We start from the raw sequence: 26,573 nt of genomic DNA on the forward strand, positions 1-26,573 counted from the left end.
GGCGGGCTTCTGTGCCCCACCGCTGGTGGTAGAAACATCACTGTTCACTGTCCTCCTCACTCCTGCCTCTGTGTTGTGTGCGCCCTCCCCCGCCGGGCCTGGTCTGGTCCGCTGTTAGGCGTGGCCAGGTATTCTGACCGACGGATGCCACGCTCTCCCTCTTGGCTTTCCACAACACGTCTGCCCAGGCCGCCACCTACCGGGGGTCACTGAAATCTGCATCGGCCAGCAGCAGATGTATGTCCTTGGGCAGTCGCTCCAGAAACGCTTGCTCAAACATGACACAGGGCTTGTGTCCGTCGGCCAGGGCCATCAACTCGTTCATCAATGCTGACGGCAGTCTGTCTCCCAAACCATACAGGTGAAGCAGGCTGACACCCCGCTCACGCCGTGAGAGGTCAATGAGCAGCACTTTGAATACTTCATATTTGCCTTCTTCCGGGAGTGACTGTATGAAATCCGCAACCTGGGCGGCCGTCTCCTAGTCAAGGGCACTCACCACGTGGTAGTAACACGTGGAATCCGAGGATATCTGCCGAATCTGGAACTGGGCTTCTGCTTGGCTAAACCACACACGTGGTCACAGCGCCCAGAAAGTCAGCAGTTTTAGCGAAACTGCGTGAACAGGTGAAGAGTCGGTCATCTTTGGTCCAAATCCCGTTTGGTCCATCGGGGTCACCAATGTAGCGATGTGCTACACACTGCCCTGAAATAACGACGTGCAGTCGGTAAGTAGTTTCGAGACAAGTTTATTTAAACTTCACGGTGCTGGCATTTAATCCCTAACGCCCACCCTCTCCGGGCGGAAATTACATCAGAGATGCATTACCAAAATCTCTCCCCGCGCGCTGGCTATCTGTGAACCGGTTCACCTGCACAGAAAGTGGGTCGCCACAATGGAACACTTGTTTATGTAAGCAAACAAAGTTCAATGAAGATTTGTTATCAAAGTACATATATGTCACCATGAACAATCCGGAGATTAATTTTCTTGTGGAATACTCAGTAAATTCAGGAACCATAACTGAATCAATGAAAGACCACGCCTAACAGAATAGATAAAGAATCAATGTGCAAAAGACGACTAACTCAGCAAATGCAAAAGAAAACAAACAAATAAATAAATAAACAATAAATATCAAGAAAATGAGTTGAAGAGTCCTTGAATGTGAATCCATAGGTTGTGGGAACATTTCAGTGATGGGGCAAGTGAAGTGAAGTATAGTTATCCCCTTTGGTCGAGGGGTAATAACTGTTCCTGAACCTGGTAGTGTGTGTCCTGAGGCACATTTACCTTCTTCCTGATGGCAGCAGTGTGAAGTGAGCATGATCAGGGTGGTGGGTGTCCTTGATGATGGATGCTGCTTTCCTGCAACAGTACTCCATGTAGAGGTGCTCAGTGGTGGGGAGAATTTTACCATGATAGGCTGGGAAATATCCACTCCTTTTTGTAGGATTTTCTGTTCAAGGGCGTTGGTGTTTCCATACCAGGCCATGATGAAACTAGTTAATATATTCTCCACCATGCGCCTATAGAAGTTTGTCAAAGTTTTAGATGTCATGCCTAATCTTTGCAAACTTCTAAGGAAGTAGAGGTACTGCTGTGCTTTATTTGTAATTGCACTTAGGTTCTGGGCCCTGGAATGATAACACTGAAGAATATATAAGTCGCTGACCCTCTCCTCCTCTGATTCCCAGATGAGGACTTGCTCATCAACCTCCATTTTCCTGCTCCCAACATCAGTAATCATCTCTTTGGTTTTGCTGACAATGAGTGAGAGTATTGTGACGTGTTTTGGGCACCACATCTTAGAAAGGATATGCTGAAACTGGAGAAGGTTCAAAGGAGAATCACGAAAATGATTACTGGATTGAATAGCTTGTCATATAAAGGGTGTTTGATGGCTCTGGACCTATATTCAGTAAAATTCAGAAGAATGATGGGTGACCTAATTGAAATCCATCAAATAGTGAAAGGCCTTGATAGATTGGATGGTGAAAGAATGTTTCCTGTGGTGGGAGAGTCTAAGACAAGAGGACACAGCTTCAGAATAAGAGGGGCATCCTTTTAGAATAGAGATGGTGAAGAATTGTTTTGGTCAGAGAGTGGTGAAACTGGAGTTTTTTTGCTACAGTCAACTGTTGGAGGCCAAGACTTCATGTATATTTAAGGCACAGGTTAATGGATTCTTGATAGTAAAGCGCATCCTAACCAGCTGCATCACTGCATGGTACGTGAACTGCACTGCAGTGGACAGGAAGGCTCTACAACAGATAGTCAGAACTGCCCAATGCATGCCTGGCACCTGCCTACCAACCATCAAGGATGTATATGTGGCAAGGTACCAGAAGCGGCCTCATCTTGAAGGATCCCACAAACCCTGCTCATGGATTGTTTGCCCCACTTCCATCAGGGTGGAAGCGATGTATCATACACATCTGGACCACCAGACTCAAAAACAATTACTTTCCACAAGCAGTAAGGCTGAACAGCATTTCAACTAACCCATCCCTCCACCCCAAAACCAGAACTATTTTGTTATTTCCTGTCAGTCACTTTATGTATAGACCTTCCTGTGCCAGGCATCATGTTTGGATCTTCAGTCAATCCATGTATATAAGCTATTTATATTTTTTGTGTTTTTATTATTATTGTGTTCTTATTATGTTTTCTCTTCTGCTGCATTGGATCAGGAGCAACAATTGTGCTTGTTTAAACACTCATTAATCTTGAATCTTTCAGTTAAATTGTTTCACATTCTAACTAAATCTCCTTGCTTCAGCAACATACTTAGCAACTTCATAAGGACAGACTAAATATCTCATGACTAGAAATCCCATGGCATAGGAATATTATATCTTACTATATAACGTTCTTGCTGGATCCCAGTATTTTCAAGGCCTTCATTACTTGTAGTCTGGATGTGTAATACCATTCTCAGAAGAGAAGCACACACAAATGTTTCGCATTCAAATTGCACTGGCGTTTCAGTATTACAACATATTGTACGTTATTGTGTAGGGGTATTTCAATCGGAATTGTCATTAACTTGTTGGTAGGACCAGGAACTTTGAGTGTCTAGGATTCATGTTTTGTTTCTTTTGAAATGAGTTGTCTTAGATAGTTTTAACCAGAACTCTAAAATGGACATTTGACATTGTGCAACACGTTCTGTAGAGTGAGCTTTAAATGCTTTGGAGCATAAGGTTGCCTTCTGGTATTATTGAAGTGTAACTTCTGTTCTCTTCCCTGAGCATTGCCCAGTCAATCATTTGGGTAGTTTTTGTCCTTGTTTGTTTGGAAGGTCAAAAGTCCCATCCCAAAGATTCAAAGTAACAATACAGTTCTTCATGACATATCCAAACCTGTGGAAATTAGATTTTCTGTACTAATTCCTTCCTGACTTTGCACATGGTTTCATTTTGAGTTGTGTGGGGATATTATTTGTTCACAGTTTAATTCCTTTCCTTAAGTACATGAGGACTACAATTCAATCACAAACAAGAGAACATCTCCAGATGAGGTAAATCCAAGCAACACACACAAAATGCTGGAGAAACTCAACAGGCCAGGCAGCATCTATAGAGAAGAGTATAGTCAACGTTTCAGGCTGAGATCCTTCATCAGAACTGATGCTGCCTGGCCTGCAGAGTTCCTCTAGCATTTTGTATGTGTCATATGACCTTGTTGATCACTGTCACTGTGTTAACAGTGCCTCATGTTTTCCCTCCGAACAACAATAGTTGCTTTGCCAATAGTAAAGCAACAGTCAACATTAAAGCTGCTGATGATTCAGAAAAATCAGACACTAGCAGCAGACTTGCTTTGTTTTGGCCATTGTATCTGGAAAGTGCAGGCAATTTTTACAGAAGCTGTTCATAAGAATTAATCAGTTGACATCAATTGCTTTGCTGTGATGAATATCCAAAGAGTGGATCCTTGTTATCTGTATTTTCTACATGCTTTCACTTTCATGTAGTCCAAGCTCATGCCATACCCTCTCACTGCTACCCTCAGAAAGGAGGTACAGGAGCGATAGGTCCCACACCACCAGTTTCACATTTATTAGCCTTTAACAATTCAGATTCCTGAACCAACATGGATAACTTCACTTACCTCAAGACTGAATTTCCACAACTTATGGAGTCACTTTCAGGTACTCTACAACTCATGTTCTCAGTATTATTAAATCTATCTATCTATCTATCTATCTATCTATCTATCTATCTATTTATTTATTTATTATTAATATCATTATATGCTTTTATTGTATTTGCACAATATGTCTTTTGCTTCATTGATTCTATTGTATTGTATAAAGCAAGCCATGAGAGAAGCTAGGGCTCTGTAAGTGTACAAACTTGAACTGTGACAGGGAGAAATGTGTATTTGCTTAACTTAGCTACTTCTGACATCTTGTGGTTTTCAACTTTACAAATCAATAATGTTCACAGTAGCACAATCAAGTCCTTCAGCCTCTGGAAATGCTGACAGAAAGGCTGATAAGTTCAGAACCACTGGAGCACACAAACAAAGAAAAAGTTTCTATAACAGACACCCTGTATCGGTGTCAGTTCTTTACACATGACATTTCACATCAATATGTGGTTTACTATTTTCAACTAATAAACTCAGTTTGGAGATTTAATTTCCCCATCTGAATTGTAACCCCACAGTTAGTATATAATTCCCTTGGACATGGGGTTTCTGCTGGATGTGAATCCTGTTCTGAGTATAATCCTATTGAAATTATATTGACCACCTGGAAGGTGATTCAAATTTGTAACTTGGTAATGTATTGAAAAGGTGTGCAGATCATTACCTATGGCAATTCTTCAGCTTAAACTCAATGTTTAACATCCAATCATGATAACTCTAGCATGATCTTTTCTTGCTGCTGCTATCAGGTAGAAGGTACATGTGCCTCAGGATTTTCACCGCCAGGTTCAAAACCAGTTACTACCCCTCAACCATCAGACTCTTGAGAAAAAGATAACTACACTTCTCTGTTCCCACAACCAGTGATCTCACCTTAAGGACTCTTTATCTTCTTGCTTCTTGCTCTTGTTATTTATTGCTATTTATTTATATTTGCATTTGCACAGTTTGTTGTCTTCTATGCTCTTGCTCTTTCATTGATTCTGTTTAGTTATCACACTATAGATTTGTTGAGCATGCCTACAGGAAAGAAGAGTCTCCGGGTTGTATGTGGTTTCATGTATGCACTCTGATAATAAATTTTACTTTGAACTTTATGATGTGGATGTGTGGTTATATCTAGGTGTATCAGTGGATAATGTTCCCTTCTAATCACTTTATTCGTGTATTTTGGATTTAAACAACCACTCAGTGATCTGTCAACTAAGATATGTTGTTTTCATTGAACTGATCTAAATAGCGGCTTCTCCCAAAGCAAGAACGTTAGAACACTACAACACAGAACAAGCCTTTCAGCCCATGATAGTGTGCCAAACTTTTAACACACTGTAAATTCAATCTAATCCTTTCCTTCTACATAGCCCTTCTATCATCCATGTGCCTATCTATAATTTTCTTAAATGCCACTCATAGATGACAAATAGCAATGGACTTAGCACTGATCCCTGTGGCACACCACTAGTCACAGGCCTCCACTCAGAGAAGCAATCCACCACTACCAGTCTCTGGCTTTTCCCATTGAGCCAATGTCTAATCCAATTTACTACCTCGCCATGTATACCTAGTGACAGAATCTTTCTAACTAACCTCCCATGCGGGATCTTGTCAAAGGCCCTACTGATGTCCATCCACTGCCTTCCTGTCATCCACTTTCCAAGTAACCTTTTTGGAAAAACTCTAATAGATTTGTTAAACATGACCTACCACGCACAAAGTCATGTTGACTCTCCCTAATAAGTCCCTGTCTATCCAAATACTTGTACTTGGATACAAGTACTTGTATCTTGGTACTCCTTCCAATAACTTACCTACTACCGACGTCAAACTTACCGGCCTATAATTTCCTGGGTTACTTTTAGAGCCTTTTTTAAACAACAGAACAACATGAGCTATCTGCCAGTCCTCCAGCACCTCACCCGTAGATACCGACATTTTAAATATATCTGCCAGGGCCCCTGAAATTTCAACAGTAGTCTCCTTCAAGGTCCGAGGGAATACCCTGTCAGGTCCTGGGGATTTATCTACTCTGATTTGCCTTAAGATAGCAAGCACCTCCTCCTCTTCAATCTGTATAGGTTCCATAACCTCACTACCTGTTTGCTTTATTTCCATTGACTCCATGCTAGTTTCCTTAGTAAATACAGACACAAAAAAAAACATTTAAGATTTCCCCCATTTCTTTTGGGTGCATACATAGCCGACCACTCTGATCTTCAAGAGAACTAATTTTATCCCTTACTATCCTTTTGCTCTTAATATACCTGTGGAAGCTCCTTGGATTATCCTTCACCTTGAATCCTTCACCGTATATATCTGCCTTTACTACAACCCCTTACTGAGTGTTCCACTGATCCAACACTCAGTTTAAAAAAAAAACTTACCTCTGGCATATCCCCTATACTTTCCTCCAATCACCTTAAAACTATGCCCCCTGGTATTAGCCTTTTCTTTCCTGGGAAAAAAGTGTCTGGCTATCTTCTTGATCTGTGCCTCTGTTGTCTTGTACACCTTTCTCAAATCACCTTTCATGCTCCTTTGCTCCAAATAGAAAAAAAACCCTAACTCGCTCAGCCTGTCTTCATAAGACATGTTCTCTAATCCAGGCAACACCTTGGTAAGTCTCCTGGGCACCTTCTCTGAAGCTTCCACATCCTTCTGATAATGAGGCAACCAGAACTGAACACAATATTCCAAGTATGGTCTAACCAAGGTTTTATGTAACTACAACATTCTGCCTTCAAATCCAATTTTCCAAGGAGTATTACTTCACACTTCTTAGGGTTGAACTCTATCTGCCACTTCTCAGCCCAGCTCTGCGTTCTGTCAATGTTCTATTGTAACCTACGACAGCGTTCAGTCTCTCCACAACTCAACTAACATTTCTTATCTACAAACTTACTACTTCACCCTTCTACTTCCTCATCAAGATCATTTATATAAAAAAAAGAACCTGATAGCACCACTTAGTGTTTCCTTCAGCTTATCCCTAAAGGTTTTTGTCTGTCTCCAAGATAAATGTTGCTCATTACATTTTCATCCAGATTGTTTCAGATTCCATTTATTATCCAATATCATCACCAAACATCCAAGAGCAGTTCTCTTTGGTTACTGGCTTAAAGTCATTTAGTCCAAAACTCATGATTCTTACAGATCTCCTTGTATAAGGTGTGTCAGTATGATAATACCTGATCATATCTACATTGAAACATGCCTTTAGGCCCAGCAGTTTTGCTATCGTACAGTAAAAGTTACATTTATATCCACCAGACTTAAACAATAGTTGACCCATACGCTAAGAGGAAGGAGGGCTCCAAAATTATAACCAATTATGTATCTGACTAAATGGTTCTATCTTTGTATGTCTAAAATATTTGTGCCTTTGATACAAGCATGGCAGAACTACTTTGCAATTGGTTGTCATGTCTTGCTGAGATTTTAACTGAAGTATAACAAACCAAAGTTCAAGTTCAAAGTAAATTTATTATCAGAACACATATGTCACCACATACAACCCTGAGATCCTGAGCGAATACTCAGTAAATCCAAGAAACATAATAGAATCAATGATAATTTGCCCCCAATAGGATGAACTAGTAACCAATGTGCAAGAGATAGCAAAATATGCAAATAGAAAAAAAAGTAATAGTAATAAATAAATAAGCAATAAATAGTAAAACATGAGATGAAAAGTTCTTGAAAGTGAGTCCATAGTTTGTGGGAACAATACGGTGATGGTGTGAGTGAAGTTAACCAAATTAAAAGCATTGACTTCTTAAACAAATTCAGTTCCTGATCCCCTCCTCAATGGTTCTAGTCGTCTGTAATCTCTGACTGCTTCATGGCATTTCTTAGCAAAATGCGTACTCGTTGAGCACTTATTACCTCTCTTGCCAAAACAATATATGCTTCCCTTCAGGAAAACAAGAAGTCATGATACCAAGGATAGTTTTTAAGGAAGTTCCAGTACTCCCATCTTTTTATAGGTTTCTTTAGCCTTAACTTGGATCTTTCTTTCCCATTGAAGATTTGTTTGGGTTTGTTCCAAAGAGAAGTTGAATCATATTCAAGGTAAAATGAAGGAACTGACTAGCATTCATGCCCAGATATTTTTTGTTTGTTGCTTCAAAGGAGAACACCATGAATTCCCAAGAAAAATATAAGTACAAAACCTAATCATGTGACCTCACTGAACATTGCCATACTGATTACACAGAGTTGTCTCATTAACTTCTTACAAGAGTGTCTATTGAGCCCTTTGTATCTACCTATCATTTATTCTGTTGTAAACATAACTTCAAATATTTACAATCATGAACTCCAAAGTCTGCAACAAGTAAGAAACGCTCATTGTTATTAACGCTCACGGCTGCCTCAAAGTTATCTGTGGGTTTTATCGTGTTAATTGTGATTAATGAAGAATTTAACAGAGCAATTTCTGTAGTGCACCTCAGTTATTTGTGAACAGTGCAAGTTGTTATACACACAGGCAACAACTTTAGTGTATGTTAATTCTTGCTGCATCAGTGGTACAGTAGGGACTAGACATTGCACTCTGCTTCCAAAGTCCTTTTGTTCCATTGATGTCAACGGAAGAGAATTTTTGGAACTAAACTCAGTGGCATCTTCATTAGGTACACCAGTACTTCTGCTCAGTGTTGCAATTATCTAATCTACCAATAATATGGCAGCAACTTAACGCATAAAAGCATGCAGACATGATCGAGGGGTTAACTTGTTGTTCAAATCAAACATCAGAAGAAAAATAATTGAAGTGACTTTGACTGTGAATGAATTTTGGTTTGACTATCAGAAAAGGCTGATCTCCTGAGGCTTTCACACACAACAGTCTCTAGAGTTTACAGCGAAAGATGTGATAAACAAAAAAAACCCCAGTGAGTGGCAGTTCTGCGGACAAAAATACCTTGCTAATGAGAGAAAGCAGAGGAGAGTGGCCAGATTAGTTCAAACTGACAGGAAGGTAACAGTAACTGAAATAATGAGATGTTATAACATTGGTATTCAGAACAGCATCTCTGAACACTCAGCATGTCGAACCTTGAAGTGGATGGGCTACAGCAGGGGTGTCAAACTCATTTTAGGTCACAGGTTGGATTGGGCAAAATGCAGCTTCATGCAGGCCGGATCAGTCGGGCGCGTGCGAACGCAGCTTTCATTGCCTCCGTTTTTTCAGCCTGTTCTCATGTGTCTCAGTCTCTGCTATAACTACAAAGTCTTTCACTTCACAAATTCCGTTTCTTATGAAGAAGACTGCTGAGCAAGCATTATTTTTATGATTGGTATTAACTTACAATCATAGGCTTCATATAGCCGGGCCATTAATAATTAAAATAATAGATCTATCTAAAATGATCTCGTGGGCGGATATAATTGTACGCCGGGCCGGATATGGCCCACGGGCCTTGAGTTTGACACCTATGGGCTACAGCAACAGAATTCCACAAACATCCACAAAGTGGCCACTTTATTAGGTACAGGAGGTACCTAATAAGGTGGCCACTGAGTGTATACTGTAGCAGTGTGCTACACGCTGCGCTGAAATAACAACACGGAGTCGATAAACTGCAGTTAAAGAAGATTTTATTCAAACTTCGCGGCTTCGCTTTAAAGTCTCCCTGATCCCGCCCTCCCCGGGCGCAGATGCTGTAGGGGGCACGTATTCACAGTCCCGCACAAGCTTTTCCCTTTGTTAGTGAAGCAGACCTGGCGCCCTTTTGGGACTGGCCTTTATGCCGGCGCGCTGGCTATTTGTGAGCAAGTTCGAGTGCACTAGGAAGTGGGTCGCCACATAACCTCCCCCCCCAGAACTGGCGATACACCCCCCAATGTCCACAGTCTGGGCCGGACCCTGTTCGGGAGGTCGACCTCTGCGCCGCGGTGCCGGAAACTCAACCGGTTGCGCCACGTTCACATGGGCCGGTTTGAGCCGGTCCACCGTGAAAAACCTCCTCTCTCCCCCCAACGTCCAGCATGAACGTGGACTCGTTGTTCCTGAGCACCGTAAACGGCCCCTTGTAGGGCCGTTGCAGTGGTGGCCGATGCCCGCCCCTTCGTACAAACACAAACTTACAGTTCTGCAGTTCTTTGGGTATGTAGGTTGGGTTCTGCCCATGCTGCGAAGTGGGTATGGGGGCCAGGTCACCGAGCCTCTCGCGTAGTCTGCCCAGGACTGCTGCAGGTTCTTCATCATGCCTCTTTGGGGCTGGTATGAACTCCCCAGGGATGACCAGGGGTGCGCCGTACACCAACTCAGTCGACGAGGCATGCAGATCGTCTTTGGGTGCCGTGCGGATGCCGAATAGGACCCAGGGAAGCTCGTCCACCCAGTTAGCTCCTCGCAGGCGGGCCATGAGAGCCGACTTTAGGTGACGGTGGAAACGCTCCACCAGGCCGTTCGACTGTGGGTAGTAGGCAGTTGTGTGGTGCAGCTGTGTCCCTAAAAGGCTGGCCATAGCTGACCACAGGCTGGAGGTGAACTAGGTGCCTCTGTCGGAGGAAATGTGGGCTGGTACACCAAAGCAGGACACCCAGGTGGTGATCAGTGCCCAGGCGCAAGATTCAGAGGTGGTGTCGGTGAGCGGGATCGCCTCTGGCCATCTGGTGAACCGGTCCACGATAGTCAGGAGGTGCCGCGCTCTGCGCGACACTGGCAGGGGGTCCACGATATCCACATGAATGTGGTCGAAATGCCAGTGGGTGGGGTGGAACTGCTGCGGCAGAGCTTTGGTGTGCCGCTGCACCTTGGCCGTCTGGCAGTGCGTGCACGTTTTGGCCCATTCACTGACCTGTTTGCGGAGTCCATGCCAAATGAACCTGTTGGAGACCATACGGAAGGTTGTCCTGATGGAGGGGTGCGCTAAGTTATGAATAGAGTCGAAAACACGGTGCCGCCAGTTTGCCGGGACAAAGGGACAGGGTTGGCCAGTGGTGACGTCACAGAGTAGGGTCCTCTCACCTGGGCATACAGGGAGGTCCTGGAGCTGCAAACCGGAGACTGCAGTTCTGTAACTTGGGATCTCCTCGTCTGCCTGCTGCGCCTCTGCCAGCGCCTCAAAGTCTACCTCTTGGGAAAGGGCATGAATGTTAGGGTGAGAGAGCGCTTCTGCCATGACATTGTCCTTACCCGAGACGTGCTGGACATCCGTCGTGTATTCAGAGATGTAGGACAGATGGCACTGCTGACGGGACGACCAGGGATTGGACACCTTCATTAACGTAAAGGTAAGCGGTTTGCGGTCCGTGAACGCGGTGAAGGGCCTACCTTCTAAGAAGTACCTGAAATGCCGGATTGCCAGGTATAGCGCCAACAGTTCCCGGTCGAAAGCACTGTATTTGAGCTCGGGTGGCCGCAGGTGTTTGCTGAAAAACGCCAGGGGTTGCCAGCGACCCACGATGAGTTGCTCCAGTATCCCACCGACTGCCGTGTTAGATGCGCCCACTGTGAGGGTGGTAGGGACTTCCATTCTGGGGTGCAGTAGCATTGCGGCGTTCGCCAAGGCTTCTTTCATTTTAATGAAAGCGGCGGCGACTCCTCGTCCCAGGTAATGTCCTTGCCCAGACCCAACATCAGGGCGAAAAGGGGGCGCATGATTCAGGCAGCTGAAGGGAGGAAGCGGTGGTAGAAATTTACCATACCTATGAATTCCTGAAGGCCTTTGATTCTGTTGGGTCGGGGGAAATGGCGGACTGCATCTACCTTAGCGGGCAGAGGGGTTGCCCCATCTTTAGTAACCCTGTGGCCCAGGAAGTCGATGGTGTCGAGCCCAAACTGGCATTTGGCCGGGTTGATTGTTAGACCGTATTCACTCAGTCGGGCATAGAGTTGACGGAGGTGGAACAGATGCTCCTGACGACTGCTGCTGGCTATGAGGATGTCGTCCAAATAGATGAACGCGAAGTCCAGGTCCCGTCCCACCGCGTCCATTAACCGCTGGAACGTCTGTGTGGCATTCTTCAGGCCGAACGGCATGCGGAGGAACTCGAAAAGGCCGAACGGGGTGATGAGAGCCGTCTTGGGGACATCGTCCGGATGCATCGGGATTTGATGGTACCCCCGGACGAGGTCTACCTTGGAGAAGATCCGTGCGCCGTGCAGGTTTGCTGCAAAATCCTGAATGTGCGGCACAGGGTAGTGGTCCGGTGTTGTAGCCTCGTTCAGCCTGCAGTAGTCGCCGCATGGTCTCCGGCCCCCTGTCGCTTTGGGCACCATGTGCAGGGGGGAGGCCCATGGGCTGTCGGACCGCCGGATGATCCCCAATTCCTCCATCCTGTTGAACTCCTCCTTCACCAGTTGGAGCTTGTCCAGGGGAAGTCTTCGAGCACGGGCACGGAGGGGTGGTCCCTGGGTCGGGATGTGGTGCTGTACGCCGTGTCGGGGCATGGCTGCCGTGAACTGCAGTGCCAGAACCGATGGGAAATCCGCCAGGACTCTGGTGAAGTCATTGTCGGACAGCGTGATGGAGTCGAGGTGAGGGGCTGGCAACTGGGCTGCACCCAGGGAGAACGTCTGAAAGGTCTCGGCGTGGACCAGTCTCTTCCTGGGCAAGTTGACCAGTAGGATGTGAGCCCGCAAAAAATCTGCACCCAGAAGCGGTTGGGCTACGGCGGCCAGTGTGAACCGGCTGGAGCCAGACTGTAGCTGCTCTGTATGGGTGCCATAGGTCCTTACCGTGCTGCCATTCACGGCCCTCAGGGGGGGACCCGGTGCCCTGTTGCGGGTGTCGTAACTCGTCGGAGGTAAGACGCTGATCTTGGCACTGGTGTCGACCAAAAAACGGCATCCCGACCGTTTGTCCCACACATACAGGAGGCTATCTCGGTGGCCAGCAGCCATAGCCATCAGCGGCAGCTGGCCCTGGCGTTTCCCGGGAACTTGCAGGGCGGACTACAGCGGCGGGCTTCTGCGCCCCACCACTGGTGGTAGAAGCACCATTGTTCGTTGGGCTCCCCACCCCTGCCTCTGGGGTTAGCGGGCTCTGTGGCTGGGCCAAGTCTGGTTTGCTGCTGTGAGTGTGGCCTGGTGATCTGTGCGACAGACGCCCCACTCACCATCTTGGCGTTCCACAGCAAGTCCGCCCGGGCCGCCATCTTCCGGGGGTCGCTGAAATCTGCGTCGGACAGCAGCAGGCGTATGTCCTCGGGCATCTGCTCCAGGAATGCCTGCTCAAACTTGAGGGAGGGCTTGTGTCCTCCGGCCAAAGACAACATCTCATTCATTAAAGCCGATGGAGGTCTGTCCCCCAAACCATCCAGGTGCAGTAAACGGGCAGCCCGCTCACACCGTGAGGTTGTGAAAGTCCTTATGAGCAGGGCTTTGAATTCTGTGTACTTGCCATCTGCTGGGGGAGACTGTATGAACTCCTCAACCTGGGCCGCTGTGTCCTGGTAGAGGGAGCTCACCATGTAGTAGTAACGTATGTCCTCTGAGGTTATCTGCCGAACGTGGAATTGGGCTTCTGCTTGCTGGAACCACAGGTGAGGTTGCAGTGTCCAGAAGCTTGGCAGTTTCAACGAAACTACATGAACAGATGCGGCGTCGGTCATCTCCGATCCAAATATCATTTGGACCATCGGGGTCACCAATTGTAGCGGTGTGCTACACGCAGCGCTGAAATAATGACACAGAGTTGGTAAACTGCAGTTAAAGAAGATTTTATTTGAACTTTGCAGCTTCGCTTTAAAGCCTCCCTCATCCCGCCCTCCCTGGGTGCGGATGCTGTAGGAGGCACGTATTCACAGTCCCGCGCGAGCTTTTCCCTTTGTTTGTGAAGCAGACCTGGTGCCCTTTTGGGACTGGCCTTTATGCCGGTGCGCTGGCTATTTGTGAGCCGGTTCGAGTGCGCTAGGAAATGGGTCGCCACAGTACTACAATATTCAACCACTTCGTATTTTGAGTATTTAATGCAAGACACTGAGGATAGATTTCTCTTCATTCAAAGTAAAGAAAAAACCTGTATTGAGACACACCAGCAAGTGTCAGCATACAAAACACATACAGAGGGGGGAAATAGTGACAGGAAAAGAGATTGACGAGGGATAGAGAACGTGTATTCTCTGATGGGCTGTAATCATTTGACTCCAGCACAGGGAAATCTGCAGTTTTCACTGACACCTGTGTGGGTGGGACTGTATATTTTAGAAGCTTTGTATTCAAACCCTATTTTGTCAGCTAGAACCATCAAGTTGGGTTTGCTTAAAACTCAGTTACTAGCTGTACATAGTTCATTTTACTCCTGCTTTATTCAAGATTTCAGAAAATCAGAATAATATATAAAATTACCAGACTGGGAGCTTATGGAGCATATGTTACCTCTTAATATACCAAACATTAAAATCTTCTTTGTTCTTACTCAGACAACACCTTGTCATTCGGTGTGTTAGAAATAATGAATTTAGAGTCTGGTGAGAGGGAGCTGCCAATTGAGCAGGAGAGGCCTGTGCTTTCACTGAATTTGACACCTTACATTCTCACTTGTCAGAAACTGTAGTTACCTGGAGAGGGAATGTATTTGTATATTTAGTTTAAGTAAAAAGAGTGAGGCTCGACTTTCATCCTATTACCTTTGAATAGAGAACGTAGCCTGAACAGAAAAAAAACAAGTTGCGTTTGTTGTCTTGTGCACAAGTACAGTGAGGTACGGATAGATTGAAAACTGCTTGCAGTAGCATCACAGGCACTTAGGTACAAGCAATATACAGAATATAAATTATACAAATACAGTGAAGAGAAAGACAGACTGCAAAAACAAGATATTAGTGCAGAAGTCAGAGAAAGTCAATGCTAGATCAATAGTGTTCTATTGCTGAGGTAAGCTTAGAGTTGTGCAGGTTGGTTCAAGAACCTATTGTCTATAAGAAAGAAACTTTTCCTGAACCTGAATATGTGGAACTTCAGGGTTCTGCACTTTCTACCTGACAGTAGTAGCAAGAAGAAGGCATGGGCCTTGATGTTAGATGCCACTTTTTGAGTAGAGATTCCTGTAGATGCTGTCGGTGGTGGGGAGAGTTGTGCCAGTGATGAACTGGGTTGTGTTCATTACTGTCTGCAGCTTCTTGTGTTTCTGTATTCGAGCTGGCATTACAGGTCATGATGTAACTTTCAACAGTGCACCTGTAGAAATGTGACAAGAAGATCTGCAGATGCTGGAAAGCCAAGCAATACGCACAAAATGCTGGAGGAACTCAGCAGGCCAGGCAGCATCTATGGAAAAGAGTAAACAGTCGACCTTTTATCAGGACTGGAAAAAAGACAAGAAGTCGAGCTTTCACCTATCAACTTTGCAGCTCTTTACTACACCCCTCCCCCTCTCCCAGTTTCACCGATCACCTACCACCTGTACTTCTCCCTCCTCTTCCCCTATCTTCTTACTCTAACTTCTCATCGCTTTTTCCAATCCTAATGAAGGGTCTTGGCCTGAAACTTTGACAGTTTACTCTTTCCCCTGGATGTAGCCTGGCCTGCTGAGTTCCTGCAGCATTTTGTGTGTGTTACCTGTAGTTGAGTAATTGGTGACGCACCAGATCTCCTTAAGCTTATACACCTTCTCTGCGCTGAGCCCAGCAAGGCTCATCTGAGAAGGTAACACCCAAGGGCTTGAAGATTTTGCTCTCTCCGCCCCTAATCCACCAAGGATTAATTGGCAGGTTATGTTACAGGTTTGCAGTCCTCAATTTTCTATTCCTAGGCAATTCATGTAATTTATGAAGAAAATATATACCAGAAACTTGTAAAAGTTTATGAGAAAAAAAGACCTATAAACATAATCACAGCATTTAAGTTTGGGAGATAGGTGGGAAAGAAATTAGCGTTTTTTATTTGATTCATAAAATAGAGCTTTTGGGTTAGTTCATATTTGACAGTATTGATCACATTTCATAGTGGCCAATAAGAATATTGTATTTGACCTAATCATGATGGAATGAGAGTGACAAATCTAAATGAAAATCTCATCAATTCCCATTCTACATTCTCACTGAAAGTTTCTGTTGGAATATTCAAAAGGTAACTCACTTGAAATAATTTGCTTTCACTGGTGACTGATAAGATGTTCCATTTGTTAAAGATGTCAATTTTTAAGATTTACTATTGCTCTGTTTAATCAGCATTCTGTTGAGATGCCATGTGTAAATGATGCATTTCAGTACTTTTCTCATCCAAGCATTTCCAATGGATTTTACATTAAGATGGAAATAAAATACAAAACTTTAAGATTTGCTTTTGATGCATACCTTGATTTATTAAGACACAATACAGCATTGAAATTATGAAGTTGCATGAAAATAATTGAAGTTTGACAATTAAAATGAGATACAGTTTGAAAGATCTATTTTATGGTTTTGAAATACAATTTCAAATACCTGGTAGATTTAGCTCTATTTAATATAAATAGCTTCTACATACAAATGTGCCCTGAACCAAAATAAATTGGCTGTTTTGACTCAGTGGTCATAAGATATATTTGAAAGTAAATGAATGTTCTGCTTGAAATAATTCCAAAAGCTGCAAACATAGTGATCAGAACAGAGGTAAATTTCCCTGGATGAGATTCTGGTTGTTAAATTGTGTTTTTGAAGTTATCGTGGCAGATTAGTTTTCCAGTACGTCATTTTAATGATGAAATCAATGGCATCTACTCCATTTGTTTCACATGAAGAACACAAACTAAAAAAAAATCACACTTCCAGTAATCTTTTGTGCACAATTGTGCGATTGTCAACCAGAAAAGAAACATAAATTATCTGTGGATCTTATTTCGCTGTAATTTATTTTAAATGTTTCCTCTTACTTTCTCAATGTGTAAAACAGGAACACTTCTCGTGGACAACTTGCAAATTACTGGACATGCGGGTGGCCCAAATCCAACTATTGCCTTATCACTAAAAGGCAATGATGACTACTGGGTACTCCTGGATGCTGTCAACCAGAAACTGTATTTGAATAGCACTGGCAGAGTCCTGGACAGAGATGTAAGTATATACTCCCTTGCAAAACAAATGCACTTTTATAAAATGTTATCAGTATTGTTTAAGTTTTACATAACTTTTTTCAGTCATTATGTAGATTTACATCCGGGAAAGGTATTTTTAAATGTCACTTTTTGTTCATTTGACTTAATTTTTATCTTAGTTTTGTTTTGCAAATATTGTGAATGGATGTTTCTTCACTAAATATACTGTATTTATATTTAAGAAACAGATAGGTTTTTACATAGAGGGGAATTAAGGGTTACAGGGGAAAGGCAGGGAGATGGAGCTAAGTTTACGGACAGATTAGCCATGATCTTATTGAATAGTGGGGCAGGCTCGATGGGCCAGATGGCCTACTCCTGCTCGTATTTCTTATGTTCTTGTGTTCTTATGTGCTCTTTAAGTGAATTCATGTAAAATTATAAAGTAAAATTGATCCATCTTCAGATCAACTCTATGTTTCTGTAGGGGGTTGATTAATAAATTTTAAAGCTATTGGGTAGTTTTTGCCAGTAAGTGTCACAGGTGAGTAGGGAACCATCAAAGTGAAAGCAGACTTAACCCTTCAGCATGTGGGGATGATCTGTAAAAGGTCTATAGGTTGGCTGGTTAATAAGTGATATGGACTCAGTTAGCACTACCTGACCGACAGGAAATGTTCATTAGCACTGTCTGATCTCCTGAGGATATCCTATGCCCGTACATTTTTCAAACCTCACCTTCTTTTGTCTTGGCTCTTACTCTCTTTAACTGTTCTCTGTTTTGTAGCTTATTTCATTTTAAAATGTTTTTGAATGTTTTTGAATTTTGGGAACTATTAGAAGCATTCCAATCTTGCACTTTTGACTGATGAAATGAAGGTTGTTACTTTGTCATTAGTTGAAGTTTTACTCATACCCTTCATGGGTGGGACTTTACTAGATGTGATAACTTCGAACAAGGCCATCAGATTGTCTAGACAGTTACTGACCGGGTGTAGGACACTCAAAGCCTGCAACATTTGTCCCTTAAAGCTGCAGACCAAATAGTGTGGGTGCTGGAGAAAGGAAAAGCAGATAGTGGATGAAACCTAGCAACCTAAGCAAAGCACCTGGATCAAATCATGCTTTAACTTGTTGCCATGGCTCTTTGCACACTGCCATTAAAATTTTTTCCAGCCTTCATGTGCTGAGCTATAAAATATATTCAAGGAGGAATGGGGTGTTGTTCTTAAGACTGAAAGGAACAAAGAATATTGGAGGAAAGTTGCAACAGGATATTGTATTTGGATGGTCATCCATGATCATATTGAATAACAAAGCAAACTTAAAGGGCCATAAGGCCTACTCCCCTTATTTTCAGTATCTATGGTTAAGAGTCTGTGTTTCTCTAATGTTGAATCTAGATCTTATATTCAGGTCATTTTTTGTCTAGTGCAGACAGTACATTACTCTAATTAGAATTAAAATGTTCTCAACAGTGAGGCAGTGGGGTGTCTTCTATAAAGAATATTGGAAACTTATTCTATTTGTAGCCTGGGGAAAAGTACACACTCAGGACAAGAAATACTTTTTTGGGTTTTAATTCCTTTATCTGTTTTAAATGTTTTAGTGCCGGAAGAGGGTCTTAAAACAAAACGAATAAATTTACAACCAGTTCCTGCCATTACAATCTCAGTTTAACCTTCAGTCCACATCCTTGTGTATCGATGAATTGCGTGTGCAGTATAAAAATACATGAAACAAACCGCACAAAACTAATTCGATAGTGGCAATTCTGAAGGAACACAATACAAACAACATTAGAATCCCACCAACCCTGTACCTTGTACACAGCAGTGAAGATGAAAGCGAATACATCTCATCTAAGACACCTACTCCCTCTTAGTACACACGTGCTTAACTTCCATACATTCACGTTATGCTGTTGTATTCACAATCAGTCATGATACAATAAAGTTAGACAAAAGGTACAGTTTGGCACAACTTTTACAAGATATTGCCTGGTCGTTAAATTACAGGAAGACTGACCTACTTGGCAGGTAAGGAACTTTGCACAAGCCACGTTATCCAGTGCCGATGCCCACTCGTGAAAACCTAAAGCATCCACATGTAAAAAATGTCAGATTACTGATATTCTGGATTCGCCAACAAGCATAAATGAATTCACATGGATACCGTCAATTAATACTCATGTTTCCTCACCATGCCCAGGATCTCTGGGAAGAACTTAATCCCAAAGCCCTTCTGCAGAAAACAAAATGGTCTCCCCACTATCCCGCACGTGCATAATGACATCATCGTCTCCACTTAAAGGATCAGACAACTATTCTACCATTACCCAGATGGATGCCTAAGTACACTTTTAACAATAATGAATAAGATTCGACGGTCACCCAGTTACATATTATTTCTCCAACTTCCCTCTTTCTGAATTTATTGATATTTATGTCTTGTAAATCAAGTTGTTTTCCATCTGTATGTGTGAAATTAAGGCTTGAATCCCCTGGATTCCTGCTGGCCAGTCCTTCACCATTCATTCTTTCCTGTTAGTCAGTATTCTTCATTCATCGATCATCATTTATAGATAAGATGTGTTTTATTATTTTTATGGGTCAAAGTGTGATACTGGCACATACTCTCATACACAATGAGAATTGAATATTGGGTGTTTTTGTAATCCAGGTGCTATATCTTTTGCTGTCTTTCTCTCATCATCAAAACATGTTACCTATGGAGAGTGACTCTCAAGATCAGCTTGATAGACTTCATAGTGGGCAAGAGACCAGTACTGTGTATGAAAACTCAATTTCTTATTGCTTACTCACTGTAAGAGCTTTGAGTACAGGAGTTGGGATGATATGCTGAAGTTGTACAGGACGTTGGTGAGGCTGAATTTAGAGGATTTTGTGCAGTGCTCGTGACCAACCTGCAGAAAAGATATCAATAAACTTGAAAAAGTATTAAAAAATTACAAGGATTTTGACTTGAGATGTTGAATTATAGAGAAAGTTTGAATAGGTTAGGACTGGCACACAGGAGAATGAGGGGAAATCTTATAAAGGAATACAAAATTATTATTATATCGATGGGATGCAGGCTTTTTCACCTTGTGGTGAGACTGGGTCATAGGTTTAAGGTGAAAGGTGAATTCAAGGGAAATCTGAGGTGAAACATCTTCACTCGGTGGTGCAAATGTGGAACACGCTGTGAATGGAAGTGGTAATTGCAGGTTCAATTGCAATATTAAAGAGAGGTTTAGATAGGTACATGGATGAAAGGTATTTGGAGGGATATGGCCTAGGAGCAGGTAGATGGGACTGGACAAAATATTAAGTCAGCATAGACCAGATAGGGTGAAGGGCCTGTTTCTATGCTGTAATACTCTATGACACCATGTACAGAAGGCCAAAGGTTCAAATGGTTAAACTCAGAAGAGCACAAATTTACAGGTTAGATCTGTTTTATGGTTGATTGGCCATGGGGAAGGAAGTTTCAGAGGGATATGGGGGCAGGACTAGCTCAGAAAGCACATTGGGCCAAAGGGCCTATTTCTTTAGTAAATGACCTTGTAAACCTAATTGTTAGGCAGATCATTGTGAGGTCTCCACGTCTGGCAAGACTGTGATTCAATTCCTCTGGACATTTTTTTTGCACAGTCCAGAATGTATTTGTTTTTACCTGTTGGGGGTTTGGTGCTCGCTTGTCCCAACAAATCCAGTTTGGTCTGTTGACCTGATGCCAGTTTTGAATGAATAAAATCTAAAAGACTGAGTTCACAAGTGACCTTGCTGTTGGCTCTATTAATGTGTTAATGGAGCTGAAGGTGCGTGGAGCCTGCAGTTACCCACAATGGCTAAGTGCTAGTGCCATTGATAGAATAGTTCTGATATTTACTAGGACTAAGAAATAAGGCATCAATTCCTCTGCCAGGATTCACTGACATTTACTTACCACCTTGCAAATGTTTCCTTGTCCTTGACGTGGTGGAACACCAAAGTACTGTTTTACTGAGCTGAGTGTGCTAAGTAGTGGACTTATAGATTTGCTGGCTCTGTGTCTGAGATTGTGTCTGGTTGAACTGGATCAATGGCCTACTGACATTTAGTCTCCAAATTTTTAAATGAATTTTGTTCCTTTTACCTTGTTCAAATGTCTATAGAGCAATTGGGATCAACTTGTTAAAATACCCTGAGGAGTCTCCTGATAATGGATATTAATCTGCAGCAATAGTTTATGCTTTTTTATGTCTGGTCGATCATTCAGGATTTCCAAAATTTGGCATTATTTGTTACTTACCTTCAATCAGTTACCCAATTAGACCTGTTGTTTGAGTTTCACATTCAATCTTCATTGCTTTTGACTAACAATGCTTGAATGCTGTTGGATAGTCAACAAAGGAAGGATGAAGAAACAAATCAGTTCCATTTTCAGATGTCATTTCAGAATATAGTACAGCAAGTAGGTCCTTAAGATCCCTTGGTATTATAAAACTATATGTTTGATTTGGCAAAGCCTGCTGCCAGAGTGAATATATATTGAGGACATGAAGGCAAATAAAGAAGAGTTCTGCTTCTTTAAGTCTATCAAATAAAGGAAGCTCATGTTTTTTTAGGTGAATTATATATGGAATACAAACATTTCGTCATATCATCATGTATTTACTGAGGTGTATGCTAAACCAAAAGATTTTTCAATGTTTATATAAGGTTTGGCATGTTTGCCTTAATTAGTTAGGGAATTGAGTATAGAAGTTAGGAGATTATGTTGCAGTTAGATAAGATGTACTGTAGAAGAGTCCACCTTGGAGTGTTGTGTATAGTTTTGGTCACTTTGCTTACGAAATACTTTATTAAACTAAAAAGAGTGCAGAAAAGATTTACTGGGATGTTGCCTGGACTTGAGGACCTAAGCTATAAGGAGGGATTAAAGTAAGAGGGGTGGAGAGTTATGATCTATTCCCCTCAACAACAAGTATAATCATTTTGGATACTGTTGGGGAGTGGGGTTGGGGATAGAGGAAAGCCACAGCTGTCATTTCTCTGGGACTGAATCTGGCTCTGTGATTCAGAAGGAAAAAGGGGAGAAGAGGCAAGCTGTAGTAATAGGGGATTTGTTAGTTAGGGGAGCAGAAAGGAGGTTCTGTGGATGAGAATGAGATTCCCAGATGGCTGTTGCCTCCCAGCTGCCAGGGTCAGATACATCTCAGATTGAGCCTACAGCATTCTTAAGTGGGAAGGTGAGCTGTCAGAGGTCATGGTCCACAAAGTGACATCGTAGCATGGGTGACGAGGTCCTACAAAGTGAGTTCAGGGAGTTAGGTGTTAAAGGACAGGGCCTCCATGATTGTTTTATCAGGATTTCTGCTCATGTTAGAGTGAGACCAGAAACAGGAGCATCCTACAGTTTAAAATATGGCTAAGGAATTGGTGCGGGAGGGAGGACATCCGAATTTTGGTTCATTGGTCTGTCTTCCAGAGAAGGTGGTGTTGTGTACTTAATATTTCAGTAATATTGAAAATCTATTGTTTGATTAAGCATTCAAAGTGTTTACATAATGCATTGTGGGTCATATATAAAAGTATGTAAATGGCATATGCTATCACACCACCATGTGATATGTGCATCCCTCAGTTAAAAGTATGAAAACAAAACTAGACATGTTATCCCTTGTCTCCTTTGTTTTCCTTTCAATTAGTTTTATGTATTGGAGTTACAAAACAGAACAGTGGTGACAAGGGATTTTTAAACAAATCCAAGACAACTACCTACTTGTAGAAGTGAAGCGAAACATTTGGATTTTAAAAAAATGCAACGAGATGTTTGAGCTTTAAGTAAAAGCAGAGCTCGCTTCTTACGCAACAGAGAAATGTCCGAGTTTTTAAAAAGGGCAGTAAATGGTCAAAGTTCACGGCTTCATAAACAGTGAGTTAGTTTGTTCATTGTGTGTTCTATCATATAACGAGTGATTCAAAGGATTCAAAGTTCAATTATTATCAAAGTATGTATACACTATACAATCCTGAGATTCGTCTTCTCCACAGACAGCCGTAAAGAAAATCATGGAACCTGTTCAAAGAGAAACATTGACACTGCCCCACATGCAAACAAAAACAAATTGCACAAACGGCAAGAAAGTATGAGCGAATAACACAGGAAATAAAACACAAAGGCAAACGAATTCATATTCATTTTAGCTCAGTGTTCATTATCTGGAGGCTGCCCCATTTCAAAGTCAAACAACTACTGTGCAATCCACAAACTGCAGATCCAGTACTTTGGTTTCATTTTCAGACAGCATCAAGGGAGAGAGAGAGATCATTCGAGTGCAGGACCCTCCCTTTGGGAGCAGTGAGTAAGAGGGAGAGAGAGACCATCAGACGCAGACACCTTCCTCTGGCAGCTGCAACCAAGGGTCTGGGAAATGGCGCTCACCTTCCTCACTCACCTTGATGTTTTCACTCTTCTTTAATGCTTTGATTAGTGAGATTGGCAAGAAATGGAGTTGTGCCCCATCTCTAAGCATCTTGGCCTTGAGCCAGCTTGCCTTCTGCAATTTTCTTGGAGACAGCAAAGCACCAGATCACTCAATTGGCCTGAAAACACAGCACTAAGCTATGGATCACAGGTTCCAATAGTATCAGAACCATGTTTTAAAAGAAAAGGGAGGCTTAAAAGAAGTAACAGGAACAGTTTTGTGAACCATCTGGAGAATGTCACCCATGGTAGCATTGTTTGTTGGTGCCATCTTTTTCTGGACAGGTGATCATGGTCTTTCCATGACCATGATTATTCTTGTCAAATTCTTCTACAGAAGTGGTTTGCCATTGTCGTCTTCTGGACAGTGTTTTTACAAGACAAATGACCTCAGTCATTATCATTGCACTTCAGAGATTGCCTCATGTCAGTGGTCACCTAACCAAGACTTGTGATATGTGACCATCCATCGCCTGCTCCCATGGTTTCATGTGACCCTGATTGAGGGCTAAGTAGGTGCTACACTTTCCTAAGGCTGAGCTGTAGGCTCCCAGAGGAAAGAAGCACCTTACACCTCCTTTAATAGGGATGTGTCTCCATCCTGTCACCCTTAACAGTGAATGCCAGGTGATAATAATCATAACTTTAAAAAAAGCAAAAAGGATTAGCTACGTCGGAAAGATTGATGTGTTTGATTACACAACAGAGAACTGAGTATTATATATTGAACAGATTGAGCAGTATTTCAAAGTAAATTGAATAGCCAATGAGAAACAAGCACTAATTTTGCTGAGTGCATTGAGTTCGAAGGCATACAATTTGCTTCAGTGATTAGCTGCTCCAACCAAACCAGCCGAAATGAGCTTTGCTGATATCATGTAAGTAACGCAGGAACCTTTAGAACCAAAACCATGGTTGATTGCAGAATGCTTTAGGTTTCATAAGCAGAATCAATTTGAAAGAGAGTGAATTTCAGTGTACATCATTGAATTGAAGAAGTTGTCTGAAAATCGTCAGCTCCGTAATGAACTTAATGATGCAGTGAGAGATTGTTCAGTTTGTGGAATCTTACAGGAAAGCATTTAAAAACAGCTCCTAACTGAAGCAAAACTTACATTTAAAAGAACAGTTGAAATAGTTGTGTCAATGGAAACAGCAGACAGAGATGCAATTGAGTTTCAGTCAGGAATGAAAATGAGCACGAACAAAATTGTAAAGTGTAAACAGAAACTGGCTTGGCCAAACAAATTATGTTACAGTTGTGGCAGGGGCTTATATATGACAAACCAATGCAGATTTAAAGGCAAAACTTACAGAAAACGCTAAAAGAGTAGGGCACAAACAAAGAGCATGTCGGAAAGACAAAAAATATTTGAATTACACAGAGAGAGAAAGAAAAAGATAAAAAGTCAAGTAGCAGCTTCAAAAAGAACTCTAATCTTCATGCCATTGATGGCAAATCTGATAACGATGAGAATGACACAGGACTGAGTAGCCTGAAGATTTACAGTATAAAAACTAATAATGGCAAGCAATATGGCATACACCAGAGTGATTGGCAAGTTAATTAAAAAATGTTGGCCACTCCACAAAATTAAGTTTAAACTGTATTGCAAAGGTACTGAACAGATGCCTGCTGGTATCAAATTAAGAAGTTAATTTGGAGAAAAGATACCTCCTGAAGGAATGACATTTGAAACAGTAAAGTACCACAACTTACAAGCCACTTTGGGCTTGTATGTAATATAAACAAGAGAGCCAGCATTGTGGGGATGTGATTGGCTGAGACAACTACAACTTGATTGGAGAACCATCCACCATTTGCATGACACACCCCTGTAATCGAGTCAAACTGAAAGTAAATTAAGAAACATATTGGATGATACCAAAACTGTCTCCATGCTGTACATCATGTACAACAGAAGACAAACAAGTGTTGGTGCCAACCTCTGTGCCTCTAGTTGGAAAGCATATTGGACCAAGGAGGGACTATGTTTTTCAGGGGAAGCAGCAAGTGACAAAAGGAGTGGTCCGACTACAACAGTTTTTGTATGTAACATATTGACTTTTGAGGGTATAAAGAACCTGTATGTACTCTTTATGCATTAAGGCTATTGCATGAACTTCAAGTGGGAGGCAAAAAGCAGCTAGTAAAAGTAGATGCAAAGAACAAGCCCAGCAGGATGAATGTAACGCCAAAGAGAAAGGAGTCAACAGAGGTATGAAAACAGAGGGTTTGTCAGCTGATATTGTGGATGAGCGAAACCAAGAGGAGAGATCAGATTATAAAGGGAGCAGTAAAAAGATTAATAAGAGAATACTGATGAATTGAATGCACTTTCCCAAGATCAGGATGCACATTCTAAAAAGAAGAAAAAGGTGGTTGACATAAATACTAAGGAAATGGAAGGGGATAAAGGAGACCTAATTTCTGGAGAGTTAGTAAATTCAGATATACTCACAATAAACTAGAAGACATATAAGGAAGGCATGAGAGAGTGAAGGAACATGAGAACGAAGAATAGTGGGAACAGGAGAGTGAGTAGGATCGGGGCCATAATAAGAATCGTGAGAGGACCAAGGCTAAGGAAAGGGTGTGGTACTGAGAAAGGCATCAAGAGCAGGATAATGAGAGAGAAAGAAACTGGGACCAGGAGATAAGCATGGATAGAAGTAGATCCAGAGAGAAAAGCAAAGCAAAGGAGAAGAAAGGTGTCTAGAGATGTCAGAATCACTTCCTTCAGTCTCAGCCAACTCTTACAATCACCATGGAGAAGGCCCCAGAGCCTGAGTTTGTTTTCACAGCCGTAATCTCACCCGCTAAGCAGAGTGACATCCTTTGTCAAGAAAGACATTATCCCACAAGATTAGAAATCCTCTACAATAATTAAATCCTTAGGCCTAAATAGGTCAATTTAAATTTACTATGCTGTGGATGCCTATATACTGGCTGTATTGTTTAGTATACTGTATAT

At 42.3% G+C, this 26,573-nt stretch overlaps 1 protein-coding gene across 1 annotated transcript in view; it reads left to right on the forward strand.

The window, feature by feature from the left end:
* pcdh15b (protocadherin-related 15b) overlaps nucleotides 1-26,573 on the forward strand; it is an 831,732-nt gene that overhangs the window by 157,897 nt on the left and 647,262 nt on the right. Inside the window, exon 4 of the mRNA XM_059948101.1 lies at nucleotides 16,983-17,143. Coding sequence (XP_059804084.1) covers nucleotides 16,983-17,143 — 161 coding nt within the window. The remainder of the gene's footprint in view (nucleotides 1-16,982; nucleotides 17,144-26,573) is intronic.

This window comes from Hypanus sabinus, chromosome 22 (genome assembly GCF_030144855.1).
Source record: "Hypanus sabinus isolate sHypSab1 chromosome 22, sHypSab1.hap1, whole genome shotgun sequence".
Classification (NCBI taxonomy): Eukaryota; Metazoa; Chordata; class Chondrichthyes; order Myliobatiformes; family Dasyatidae; genus Hypanus; species Hypanus sabinus.